Raw genomic sequence first — 14,653 nt, forward strand, 5'->3', positions numbered from 1 at the left:
CAAACCACAGTCACTAAATCAATAATATTTTTTCATAAAAGCTACAGAAGGTTTGCTTTATTAATGGTATGTTGAATAAATAAAGAGATGGTACAAGACAGGACAGAACCATACAAAGAAAAAAAATAAGCACCTACCATTCTTCTTTTAAAGTTTCAATTTTGTCTACATCTTTCATGCTGCTGCTTCCCCTAAATAATGAAAAGAAAATTTTCAAGAAACAGGCAAAATTCTTAACACATTTAGCACACTTTTGAAGGCTATACATGGTTTACACTTTCTCTATGGTTAAAGATTATTCTGTGTCGATACTTCACATGGGAAGATTTCAGATTCCTTAGTCTCCAGATGGTTCTTTGCTTTTCCTGTGGCTTCTAATTTGGTAATGAATATACCTAGCACCCTTTTCAGCCTCAAACATTAGAAGGAGGAAGATTGGGTTATTACATTTTCTCAATGTACCCAGTCTCCCCCCCCCCCCCCAAAAAAAACCACCACACAACACTGATGCAAAAAATATCCCCTCATTCTTATGCTAATTTAGAAAACAAGTCATCCTCATTTTCACCTAATTGGTTGAAACTTGTCTCTCAGATTTTGACCGCAGTGCGCCCTCAGATGGTTGCAGAAAACCATAATGTTGTTGCAGGCATCCTTTGTAACTGTTTATTGCCATCAATGACCTTCAATTTAACAGTGTGTATAAGCAAAAGATGCAGTGTCCTTCAATTTCCTCCCTTAAGGCTTCCCTATTCTCCAATAAATTGGTGCAGTGTCCCAGAAACTGCTACATCAAGTCATGATTCCTGTTGTATATGTGGCAAGAGACTAAATCTTGGATTTTCAAGCACTAAATATACAACAGGATTAGTGTGCTGAGTCAGCAGACTGAAAAGTACCATATTGTTCTTGTGCTATCTCCTGATCTCTCTACAAAGAGAGGTATTAAGCCACAAAAATAAAATAAAAACTAAAGTTCTGACAAGCCAATAGTAGCAGAAAAATTCCTAGTGAGGTTCAAACCACATTTAAGGGCCTGATCCTGCAAAGTGCTTTGTTGAAAGGGCTCACCACTTTGCAGGATCAGGTTCCAAAGCACCACATTGTGCATAGGTATTACAGAATAGAGAACAGGTAACACCACTCCCAATACTTCTGAAATAGCCAGGCAAAACCTGAAGAGTTAGGATCAGTATTCCTCCCCTAATTTACACTTGCTTTTGGGGCTTATTAGTGAGAGAATAAAAACCAATCTTGGCCAAAAATACATAATCTTAGTTAGCCAAATAGATATTTTTGCTAAACAGGATATTAATTCTCAACTTTACATATAAACCCCCTAAAAACAAAAAACCCCTGTGCCACTGCGGTTGTGCAGAATTCATGTCCCCCACTGATTTTTTTTTCTCTGCAGAAAATACATTCTGCCAAAGAGGTGTTGCAGTTATACCTTTTGCCCACCAAAGGTTGCTGTGGTGCCAAAAGAGGGGGCAGCCAGCTCAGCCAGCCCTGGATAGGAAGGAGGAGAGGCTACTTTTCTCACAGTGCCCTGCCCGTGAAGCCAGGTGAGGAGGCACAGGATATGGGGGTGGGGGGACAGAGATCAGGCACATGGAGCTGTTGGGGAAGGGTCACATAGACTGGGGTTCAGAAGGGCTAGTGTGGGAGAGACAGATTGGGGCAGGGGCACAGGAGCTAGTTGGTGACAGCATTGAGCCATGGGCTGAATGGGAATGGGGGTGCAGGGTCACATGGGGATGGGGAGGCAGGGTAGGAGCAGAGAGCCACATGGGGATGCAGTGTGGCTGAGTGGGGGCAGGGCCACATGGGGACGGGAGAGGCTGGGTGGCTGGGGGGGGGGGGGGGAGGGGACAGGGACACATGGGAACAGGGGAGGACGGGGTAGCTGAGTGTGGGTGCAAAGATACATGGGGACAGGCAGATGTTCCTTGACTGAATGAAGAGGCTAGGGGTCAGCCAGGGTCTGCATGGGCCAGGCTTCCCAATTCCCTAACAATCCCTCCCCACCCAAAAAATGTTCCATACTTCTCCCATTCACACCCAACAACCCTCCAGGTTCACTCCCAGGCTCCTTCCCAGCAATTACTTCCATCTTCCTCAGCTTCTCCATTACCCCTGATTCTGCCAAGACTTTGCACTGCTTCTGAGGGGTGTGGGAAATCTGTTTCTGTATTGTAGTTTAAATGAATTATTACTCAAAGTTCTGTATTAATATGCCTACTAAGGAATTTGTCAAAGAACATTTACTGAATCTTTTTTGTTGTCTTTATTGTTACAGACATACTTGCTGACAGGTATTCTGAAATAAATTACCAAAAGAACTGAAACTGGCATGATTATATTGTGTTATTTTGACAAATAAAATAGGCAGAATTTCAAACTATTGTGCGTAGAATTTAATTTTTTGGCACAGAATTTAATTTTTTTGGTGCAGAATTCCCCCAGGAGCATACTAAAGAAAAATCAACCCAATTCACACAAATAATTTCACTCAGAGTCAAACTTTTGTTGGACATTTCTAGATATCACTCAAAACTATATACTGTAAATTTACCTTTAGTTTCACAAAAATGTGCACTTACACTTAAAAACTTTTCAGCCATCAAAACATGCACATCTGTATCTGTGTAATCATACTTGTAAGTCATATCATTCCTTCCCCATCCCGTTTCCTCGTGTACATTACACCCTCACATGTCTCTCAAGTCCATCATTTAGATTCCAACCATGAGACGGAGGCCTCAGACTATAAGTTCATTGGAACAGGGACCTGTCATATGCATTCTTGTGGGTACAGAATTTCTAATAAAAATGGTTTCTCGGTTATAACTGTTATCCTCCCACAAATTAAGTTTCAAGTGAGGAAAACAGTTAGATCCAACCTCACTACTTCTCTTGTTTCAAAGGACAGCTACATTAGCATGCCCATATCTGGAGTGCAGGGAGTAGATACACTGAATTAATTTTTTTCCTTAGGAGGAAGAAGTGACAGAGCCATGAGAGGAAGAGCATAAACACTGCCTACTACAGCTACTAAAATGGATTATAAACGCTTTGGAGCAGGGACCAATAATTTACTATTATTATTTATCATTTGTATTATCATAGCACTTAGAACCCTAGTCATGGGCCAAGACCTCATTGTGCTAGATATGGTACAAACATAGAAGAGACCATCCCCAACCCAAGGAGTACAAGGAAACAAAGAGACAAGTGCCTTATTTCTCCCCCCCCCTTTTTTTTTTTTTAAAATAGAACACTACCAGAAAATATTTTCAGATTTTTGTTTTCCCACTCCATTCTTGCCCAAGGAGAATATTTTTGTTTTCTAAAACAGAAATGTTGATGATAAAAAAAACCCACCACCAAGTCTCAACCAAAACTGTTATCTTCCACATCTTCATTACGGTCAAAAAGTCACTGTGCAGAAGAGTTTTGATCAGCTCCAGTTAGAGTGACATGTATGCAATATCATAAGCCATAAGTTATCCAAACATACAGCAAGTTACCCTAACCTTTGAGCATATAAACCTATAATCTTAACAAGATCACATACCCACTATCTGAACTGTCAAATGCAAAAAAAAAAAAAAAAAAAAAAAAGGATAAAATTCCAGCCTCCTTAAATGCATGTTGCCACCCTTTGGGTGATGTGGCAGCTATGCAAACCTCCAACGTACTGCATCCACTGCCAGGACCATCCCCTAACTCAGATCAGACTTGTCTTCGGCAGTAACTGGCAACCTCAGCTCTGCCAGACTCTTTTTAATGACTGATTTGTAGTGTCCTATTGACATTTAGCAAAGCTACGCCTGGTATACAACCCAGCACTCACTTCGAGAGAATGCAAGCAACGGCACAAGGAAACATTATCAGGCTTGTGTACGCTGCCTTATTTTATTTACAACTATTCAGGTCTCCAAGAATAACCGACGACGCCACCTCACCAGAGCAACAAAACCAAGGGGAAGGAAGGAAGGACAGACCTGTTCATCACCATGCTCCGACAAGCCACAATCACACACACTTTCAAAACAGAAGGGCGGTCAGTTAAATAATCCCTGAGGCGGGGGGCGGGTGTCAATGAGCAGCAAGAAATCAGACACCACTCTGGGGTTATACCCGAGACCCTAGGTCTCTCCCTAGCTTGGGGTTGCATCACTTTCTAACGCTCACACTTGCAAGGAGGGAAGGATTTTGCTCTGTGTGCGTCGCTGAGACTCAGCCGCAAAACTCCCAGGGCTCTCTCCTGCTGGGGGTAGGTACCCGCCTTGGCGAGGCTGTCCCCTTAGGGATAGACACTGCAAACTCGACACAAAGTGCAGGTACGTTTCCGAGCAGGCAAAACTCACGGTGCCCATTCAGTCTCCCCCGGCAGCACCTGCACACACCTCTGGGCGGGGATTACCGCCTCTGGGCACGCAGCTCGGCCCGCCGCTCCAGCCTGCGCAACACTGAAGCCAGCAGCTCGCCCTTGTGTAGCGCAGTCACACACCCGCTGCTGCCGCCACCGCGCTCCGCCCGGGGACCCCGCGCAGCCCCCAGTTCCGCTCACCTGGCGCGGGCGCTACAATGTATCAACCCCCCACGTTCCACACACCCTCCGTCCGGCCCAGCCAGCAGGGCCGGGGAGCCCCCTTCCTTCCGCCCACTTGGGGGCGGGGCTGAGAAGAGAAGGGGGTGGAGCCCTCTTACCTCACGTGACCTGCTCTTTGTCCTCCATTGCTCTATGGGGATATAGCTGCAGCGGCTGTTAAGCAGTCAGGGCCTTTGCCCTATTGGTTGGGTTCCGGGAGGTGGGCAGGCGCGGGGCTGGGACGCAACCCTGATGTTGTTTTTGTTCCTCGTCTGCAGTGTTATCTTTGTATGGGCTTACTGGAGGTCTCTGATTAATCCCTATGTGGGGGATACAGAAAGGGGTTGTGAGACTTAATTCCTGATTATAAAGCACTCGGATCCCCTGGTATATATCATTTACACACATATAGCAAGCACTTTCATCCTGAAGCACTACAGAGCTGCAACCAAGGGTTGCTGGAACTCCTTGGCTTGAAGTGGTTTCCATTAATATATTTTTATATTAATAATAAATTAATGGAATAATAAATATATTCCATTAATATATTTTTACAGGGTTTACAGTTTTGTTCAATGGCTCTCAGCACCCACACTATAAAAACTGTTCCAACGCCACTGCTGCAACTGAATCTGGAATAGAGAGCAAGCAACCCCCAATGCAGGATGAGAGAGGAGGGAAACCAGTAAAGTGCACGGGGAAAAAAGGCACTTATGAAAATAATAATCATGCACATTGTGGAAGAATTCACAGTCAGATAGGTGCCTGTCCTTGTCCTGAAAAGATATTGTGAACAGCCCTAGAGAACCTTATTTTTTTAAATCTCTGTCTGAAAGACTCCACTACATGATAGATAAAACCTAGTTTTCTTTACCACGGAGGGAGAAATTATTTCCTCTAGATTTGAACCTACAGTTTTAGGTAGTCATCATTATACAAGATACGTAATGAAGTAATTTAAAAATCAGGTGTCTCTTTTTCTTATTTTTTCAGGACCCTGTCAAGTGTCACAGGGCCTGTCTGTACTGGAGATAGTTGTACCAGTGTAGCCACACTTGTGAAAATCCCACTGTTTCAAACCTAAATAAGCTGCTGCCTATCTACTAGGGAGGTGTGCACCACTGTAGCACCAGTGGAAAACACCAGCAGGTACAAATATCTAGGAAAGAGCTCTGCACAGACACAGGAGGCTGCCAATATAGAGTTTATTACAGATCTAGAATTATGCAGAATTAATTATATCACAATTTTATGCAAATCGTTTATCTTCCTTTTTCAAATGTTCTCCTGGTGAGGCCAATATATTTTGTTATAAATGGATCTCTGAAAATCAGATAGGAGAGGCTGATGATGCACAGCCAGCTTTACTTCCTGCCATTGCAACAGCTATTAATATCAAGTTATCCGAACATGAGTAGGCAAAACATAAATGAAGGTACATTCAGAGACAGGTTAGTAATGGATAAACATTGTCTTACTCAAAACATTGTATCCAACAACACTGCAACACACTGGGAGTGTTTGTCACAGCTATCAGAGTAGCAGCCGTGTTAGTCTGTATCCGCAAAAATAACAGGAGTACTTGTGGCACCTTAGAGACTAACACATTTATTAGAGCAAAGCTTTCGTGGGCTACAACCCATCCGAAGAAGTGGGTTGTAGCCCACGAAAGCTTTGCTCTAATAAATTTGTTAGTCTCTAAGGTGCCACAAGTACTCCTGTTATTGTCACAGCTATGTAAGGGACTACAAGGGACCTGCATCCAATTCTCGGTCTTTCTGATTTTTTATTGGGCAAAGGCTGGAACTGCAGTAGAAGCAGAACTCCGAACCCTTTGGGGAATAGAATGCCTCTCATTTTGCTTGAGGGACCAATTAAGAACTAGTGTTGACATACTGTATTCCAAAAAGAGTTCTGTCTGGACTTTGTACAAAGTACAAAAGAACTGCATGGTGGTTGCAATCTAGTGGCTCAAGGTTGCAGAGGGGATGCAAAAAGGAGAATGGGATGGGATATTCAGAGATCCAATAGGCATTTAGAGGAGTCTTCCTTCTTTATACCATGCTGTGTGACCTGAACGCTGTATCTTGCTACTTCAAGAACTCAAACTCAGTTAGAAGCTGATATTAGAAACTACCCAAAACAAAACAAAAAAACACAACGTGAGCCAATGACTAAAAGCACATGCAGAGTTGACTGATAGCAGCAGTTGTCACAAGATTTGCACTCACTCCTGCATGCACGTTTTAACAAGGGGTTTTAATAATCAGTGATACACTGTAAAACACTTAAAGTTAACCTAAATTAAACACAGCCAAAACTTGCCAATTCACACTAATTAACAGGAGACCCATTGTGAATTAGTGAGTGTGAGCAAAGATGATTTAAAAAGCAAAGATAGTACTTCATTGAATGTACTTTGTTCATTTAGGGCCTGATTATGAACTCCCTTATGTTGACTAGTACCTTACTCTGCAAGTAGCCCCACTGTAATAAAGTTTATTCACAGAATAAGGTACCATTAATTGTGAGTAAGAAGAGCAGAATCTTTAATTCAGTAGTTGTAATTTACACTTAATTGTATTGTGATACATCAATATGTACTAAATGTTCTGGAAGATATTTTGTAAAAACAATTAAGCTTTCCAAAATGGGATGAAGGGCTTGACTACCAGTGATTTAGTACCTGGTAAGGCAGGGTGTGAATCTACAATGTGAATCCTCCTACATCAGCTTTGATGTTTGAAATGGGAATTCACCAAAGCACCCTAAGGAACTTTTAGCACCTGGTAGTAGGGTCTACACAGTGTCTTGTTAGTGTGTGGCAAGATAGTGTGCTGTAGATTTACTCCCTGGCTTGCCGTGCACTTGCTGGTTGTGGAGACAGGGCCCTCATTACAGCTGTCTGCTTATAAATCTGTATTGAGAATAGGGGCGAGATTGCCATTTTTGTGAGTGCAAATTATAAAATCAGCCAAGTCTCAAAGTATGAATTAGTGAGGCTCTACTGTACTTTTTGAAGTTTTTAATCTGCATTGAGGTCCTCGGATGAGGGCACTAGATTAGTACAAGTGTTATTATTTTACCATGTTAAAGACATTTATATCACATATCTCACTAATATGTTGGTACTTTTTACAAAAGTTAAAGAACTAGCAAAAATTTTTACAAAACTGTCCAAATCTTAGAAGCTACTGCTGTGATACAGCTAGACTGTCCTCCCAGTGGGCTTGAGCCTGCAAAGTGCTGAGCACTCTGGCCCCAGTTCAGCAAAACACTTAGGCTTTACTTTAACTTAACACAGAAGTGCTTTACTTTAATTTTGGAGCTCATACCAGTTCTGCAAAGGTATATAGAACCAAAGTGGGCATGAAGGGAGCCATGAGACGTGCCTGGAGCAATGGTGTTGAGTCCTGAACTGCAGTCAGATAGTTGATTTGGAAAATTGATATTAAAGAAGTACTGCTATAAATAATAATGCAGCTTGTGGCATTGTGCTCTACCACTGGCCTCCCTGAATGGGAAGTAGTGTCCCAATTAATTCAATGTCTGTTTTAGCCCCCTAGTAGTCCTCCTAACATACCTTCCACTGCAAGATCAAAACTATTGAAAAAGCATGTGGGGCAGGAGGGACCCAAGCAAAAGCGATCTTTTCAGCTCCACTATAATGTAAAAAATACAAAAAAATATTGCCAAGTTAAAAGTGTGGTCATGATCAAGACTTCACTAAAACACCCTTCGTGCATTTCATGCAACTTATTCTCTGGTAAGAACTACATGAGCTGCACAAGAATAAATGGTCCTTTCCTTACTGTGTAGTAAGTGATAAGAGCAAACAGCCTACAATGAGTTCACTGAAAAAACTCTAACAGGGTATTCACAACATGAACGCAAGCGTCTCTGCCCTTTTGTCATGAGGGATCAGAAGCTCTGGTGTGGAAAACAATAACAACCTGTGAGCTTGTTTTATGATGTAGGAGTGAATCTGGACATTGACAAACTAAAGCATTGTTTGAGCTGTCACCACCCATCTCATCAAAGGAAAACAGAAGCAGCAGTGCACAGCAGCATATTTAAAAACAAACAGAAAATGAGTTGCAAGGGGTATTTTCTTTTTTTTAACAGCAAATTAAACAAAAATAAGCCAGACCAGAGGAAAAAAATAATTACCTACATGTAACACAATTAAATGCCAACACATCAGCTGTATTGCTTGACCCTAACAACTTGAGAGAGAAACCTTTGAAGTAATGTATGCATATGCAGATTGTCATGACAGAATGTATGGAAAATGAGATTCTAGCAAAAACCTATGGGAGCATATTCCACAGTCATTCCACACTCAGTTTTCCCATTGACAAAAATGTTTTTGTCACTTTTTCTGTGTTCCATTTCTGTGGGATGCTTGCTCTGTGGCAAGAATCTCCTCAAGCTGTCCTGTCCTCAGAACTCACAAATTAAGGTTTAGGGATAAACCAGTAGTTGGATTATTATGCTTTACATAGGACCTTAAATTAATAACACTTTACAAAATTAGTAAAGACATGATCTCTGTCCTGAAGAGCTTAAAAGCTAAAGGTCTGCTCTGGAGAGGTGCTGAGCACCTATGTGTGAAGTGCTGACTGCCCTCAAATTACACTGACTTCAGGACAGGGAGATGCTCAATACTTTGAAGGACTGGGTCCTATTTTAGGCTTAGATTTCACTACAAAGTTTTGCCAGCATAGCTATGCCGGATAGCAGTGTGAAAAAATCACACCCCATAATTGACCTACGTGTGTTGGCAAAACCCCTGGTGTAGATGCAACTATGTTGACAGAAGAATGCTTTTGTTGTCTTGGCTAATGTCGTTCAGGAAGGTGGTGTAGCTATGCTTCTGTTGGCTAATATTTCATCTCCGCTGGGGGTTCTGCTGGCATAGAACAGAGAATGATAATAGATAACGGGAGGGGTAGAGAAAATGGTAACAACAAACACTGAAAAAAGCTCAAATTCAAAGGTAATGCAAATGGTGCATCTGATACTGGTAGATAGGAGATTGTTATGGAAAAAGCAGGTGTTCCTCTTGTAGTGTTGGTGAGAGAAATATTTGAAGATAAGGAAATTAAAATCTAAAAAACTCTGTTAACGTGGAATTAAGATTTCAGGTGTTCAAGAGTGCCATCTGCTTCTTGTGCCATTTCTGAACTCAAGAATATACTTCCTAAAACTCAAACATTGGAAAACCAGGAAATGCAGAGTTAAAAGTCTTCCTCCCACACATCTCTCTTACAAGAGTGTTATAGCCACACAGTGGGAAAAAGCTAGAGGAGTCAATGCTTCTGTAAAGTTTGATGCACACTGGGAAAGTGAGTTATTGGTTTTATGGCAGAAAGATGAACAGCTGTTAAATCCATGAAGTGAGAGCAGTTGACACAAATGGGATCTGATCTGACTATAAATCTGCAACATGAAAAAGTAATCTAAGTGAAAATTTAAAAGCAGCATAGAACACAAGAAATAATGAGACTGTCAAGACAGTTTGAGCTACTCTTATGTATGGTATAATAGTGCCAAATACATATATATGGTAGTAACATAATAGCTATGGTGTGAATTCCTGAGTATGAAACACAATTTAAGATGAAAGTACAATGAGGAAACCAAATGGTAACAAAGCATATAAAACAGAACACAAACTTCCAGTAAGAATGGTTAAAACTTAGCAAGGGCTAAGGAGCTTTGGGTTCCGCTCCTGCTACAGATTTTCTAATTGACGTTGAGCAAGTTAGTTAATATCTCCCTGTCCCAACTCCCCATATAGATAATAGGGTAAATAAATTTATCCTTTTTCCAACCCTTGTCCCTCTGTCTACTTATATTGTAAACTCTTTAGGGCAGAGACTGTTTTTCATTATATGTCTATACAACACCTTGTATGGTGACACTGCAATGATACTGGGGCTCTAAGTATCAGAGGAGTAGCCACGTTAGTCTGTATCCACAAAAACAACAAGGAGTCTGGTGGCACCTTAAAGACTAACAGATTTATTTGGGCTTAAGCTTTTGGGTATAAAAAGCCCACTTCCTCAGCTGCATGGAGTCATTTCCATGCAACTGAAGAAGTGGGCTTTTTACCCACAAAAGCTTATGCCCAAATAAATCTGTTAGTCTTTAAGGTGCCACCAGACTCCTTGTTGTTTTTACTGGGGCTCTAGGTGCTCTGTAATAAATCATAGAATCAGAGAACTGGAAGGGACCTCGAGAGGTCATCTAGTCTAGTTCCCTACACTCAAGGCAGGACTAAGTTTTATCTAGACCATCCCTGACAGGTGTTTGTCCAACCTGCTCTTAAAAGTCCCCAATGATGGAGATTCCACAACCTCCCTAGGCAATTTATTCCAGTGCTTAACCACTCTGACAGTTAGGAAGTTTTTCCTAATGTCCAACCTAAACCGCACTTGCTGCAATTTAAGCCCACTGCTTCTTGTCCTATCCACAGAGGTTAAGAAGAACAATTTTTCTCCCTCCTCCTTGTAACAACCTTTTATGTAGGGTACTTGAAAACTGTTATCATGTCCCTTCTCAGTCTTCTCTTCTCCAGACTAAACAAACCAAATTTTTTCAATCTTCCCTCATAGGTCATGTTTTGTACACCTTTAATCATTTTTGTTGCTCTTCTCTGGATTTTCTCCAATTTGTCCACATCTTTCTTTAAATGTGGCGCCCAGAACTGGACACAATACTCCAGTTGAGGCCTAATCACAGCAGAGTAGAGCGGAAGAATTACTTCTCGTGTCTTGCTTACAATACTCCTGCTAATACATCCCAGAATGATGTTTGCTTTTTTTTGCAAGAGCGTTACACTATTGACTCATATTTAGCTTGTGATCCACTATGACCTCCAGATCCCTTTCCACAGTACTCCTTCCTAGGCAGTAATTTGCCATTTTGTATGTGTGCAACTGATTGTTCCTTCCTAAGTGGAGTACTTTGCACTTGTCCTTATTGAATTTCATCCTATTTACTTCAGACCATTTCTCCAGTTTGTCCAGATCATTTTGAATTTTAATCCTATCCTACAAAGCACTTGCAACCCCTCCCAGCTTGGTATTGTCCGCAGACTTTATAAGTGTACTCTCTATGTCATTATCTAAATCATTGATGAAGATATTGAACAGAACTGGACCCAGAACCGATCTCTGCGGGACCCCACTCATTATGCCCTTCCAGCATGACTGTGAATAGGGAGACCAGACAGCAAATGTGAAAAATCAGGACAGGGGGTGGAGGATAACAGGAACCTATATAAGAAAAAGACCCAAAAATCGGGACTGTCCCTATAAAATCGGAACATCTGGTCACCCCAACAGTGAAACACTGATTACTCTCTGGGAACAATTTTCCACCCAGTTATGCATGCATCTTATAGTAATTCCATCTAGGTTGCATTTCCCTAGTTTGTTTATGAGAAGGTAATGTGAGACAGTATCAGAAGCCTTACTAAAGTCAAGATATACCACATCTACTGCTTCCCCCCATCCACAAAGCTTGTTACCCTGTCAAAGAAAGCTATCAGGTTGGTTTGACACGATTTGTTCTTGACAAATCCATGCTGACTGTTATTTATCACCTTATAATCTTCTAGATGTTTGCAAATTGATTGCTTAATTATTTGCTTCATTATCTTTCTGGTATTCTAGGATGCATTTCATCAGGCCCTGGTGATTTGAAGACATCTAACTTGTCTAAGTAATTTTTGACTTGTTCTTTCCCTATTTTAGACTCTGATCGTACCTCATTTTCACTGGCATTCACCATGTTAGACATCCAATCGCCACCAACCTTCTTGATGAAAACCGAAACAAAGAAGTCATTAAGCACCTCTGCCATTTCCACATTTTCTGTTATTGTCTTTCCCCCGTCATTGAGTAACGGGCCTACTCTGTCCTTGGTCTTCCTCTTGCTTCTAATGTATTTGTAGAATATTAGGATGCATCTGGTCTTGTAACACCACCTTACCTTCATAGAAAAAATGTTCTTTTAAGTAATTGCAGCATGTGATATTAAGCTCATTTTGAAATTGTGGGTACATGGGGTCATCATTAACATCTAAAGCCATGCAGAGAGCCACATCCCCAACACTTGTTTCAGGTTGCAGTGATGTTATTTATTGTAGCAGGGAAAACCTCAACCTTATATTCTTGGCTGGTAAGGAGGAATAGACATCAAACTATTTCATTTTGAAATGTATTTATTAAAAAAAAAATCCACATATGCAGCCTAATCTGTGCTCTTTGATCAGATTGTAAACTGCTCATGGGAGGGACTGTGTCTTTTTATGTGTTTGTACAGTGGTAGCACTATGGGGCCCCCGACCTTGATTGGTTGTCCTCTGGGCACTGCCCCAAAGCACACTGGCTTGAGGTTTCTGAACTCCTATGCCAAGGGCACCCTTCTCCCAAGAGTGAGTATTTGTATGGACAATTCTCAAAGGAGAATCAGTGCAATTTTAATGTACAGTAACTCCTCACTTAACGTTGTAGTTATGTTCCTGAAAAATGCTACTTTAAGCAAAATGATGTTAAGCAAATCCAATTTCCTCATAAGAATTAATGTAAATGGGGAGGGTGGGTTAGGTTCCAGGGAAATTTTTTTCGCCAGACAAAAGACTATATTTTATACACACACACATATACACAGTATAAGTTTTAAACAAACAATTTAATACTGTATACAGCAATGATGATTGTGAAGCTTGGTTGAGGTGGTGAAGTGAAGTCAGAGGGTGGAATAGGGTGGGATATTTCCCAGGGAACGCCTTAATGATAAATAGGGTGACCAGATGTCCCGATTTTATAGGTACAGTCCCGATATTTGGGGCTTTGTCTTATATAGGCTCCTACTACCCCCCACCCCCTGTCCCGATTTTTCACACTTGCTGTCTGGTCACCCTAGTGATAAATGATGAACAAGCACTCGGCTGAGCCCTCAACAAGGCAGTACGAATAGAGAGAGGGGAGACAGCATGGCGGAGAGAGACAGAGACACACACTGTGTGTGTGAGAGAGAGAGACGAGCATTGCCCCTTCAAGTACGCTGACCCCACTCTAAGTACACTGCCTTTTTAAATAGATTAGCAAGTTGAGACAGCAGCTGCTGCCAGCAAGCTCCCTCCGTCCTGAGCCCTGTCCTGCCCTCCCCCTTCTCTGTGGCAATAAGGTACAGGAGCGGGGGGAGGAGGACACCTTGACATTAGTACCCCTCTGCTCCCCCCTCCCTGCACAGCAAGCAGGAGGCTCCTGGGAGCAGCTCCAAGGCAGAGGGCAGGAGCAGGCAGTGGGGGGAGGGACAGCTGAACTGCCCGGAAATTGATAGCCTGCTGGGCGGCTGCTGCACAGAGAACTTAGGGTAGCTGATAGGGGGGCTGCCAGTCCATCCTGGTTCCAAGCCCCCACCAGCTAGCTCCAACGGGCTGCTCTTTCTGCAAGCAGTGGACAAAGCAGGCGGCTGCCAAACAACATTATAAGGGATCATTGCACAACTTTAAACGAGCATGTTCTCTAATTGATCAGCAACTAACAATGAAACAATGTTAAGTGGGACAACTTTAAGTCAGGAGTTACTGTATTAAGATACTGTATTATGAGAAAAGGACTTCTAGCAAGTTTACAACAGTGAAATACCTCATGAACAATTTCCCCCCCAAGATTCAGCTAAAATCAAGATAAGTTGGCAGCATGACAAAGGAGAACACACAAGACACTATAAATAGATTCCTGAAAGATTATTTGGTTAGTATTTTGGGAATTTTCCAGTTTGTGAGAGATATTACAAAATCAACCTTGGTAATATTACCCAGGTTTGAAGAAAACATGAACACCGGATCAAACCCTGCGGCCCTTCTCCAGGCGAACTCCCCAGTGAAGTCCTGAGTAAGGAATGCAGGATTTTCCCACTTGTAAGATGTACCTTACTTGTGTGTGCCTTTTAGGACTAGACTGTAAACACTGATAGGCTAGAACAAAATCTTCTGAATCCTTCCTAGACCAACTCAAACACAACTGTACCATCCCT

General features: G+C 41.9%; 1 protein-coding gene across 2 annotated transcripts in view; it reads right to left on the reverse strand.

The window, feature by feature from the left end:
• The window catches only part of UBXN2A (UBX domain protein 2A), a 31,675-nt gene extending 26,988 nt beyond the window's left edge, over positions 1 to 4,687 (reverse strand). For both annotated transcript variants that reach the window (XM_065400775.1, XM_065400776.1), the window contains exons 1-2: positions 4,577 to 4,687; positions 138 to 191 (exon numbers count right to left, since the gene is read on the reverse strand). In XM_065400775.1, coding sequence (XP_065256847.1) covers positions 138 to 178 — 41 coding nt within the window. In that variant the 5' untranslated portion in view covers positions 179 to 191; positions 4,577 to 4,687. The remainder of the gene's footprint in view (positions 1 to 137; positions 192 to 4,576) is intronic.
• Between the last annotated feature and the right edge of the window lie 9,966 nt (positions 4,688 to 14,653).

The sequence above is a fragment of the Emys orbicularis genome, chromosome 3 (assembly GCF_028017835.1).
Source record: "Emys orbicularis isolate rEmyOrb1 chromosome 3, rEmyOrb1.hap1, whole genome shotgun sequence".
Taxonomy (NCBI): Eukaryota; Metazoa; Chordata; order Testudines; family Emydidae; genus Emys; species Emys orbicularis.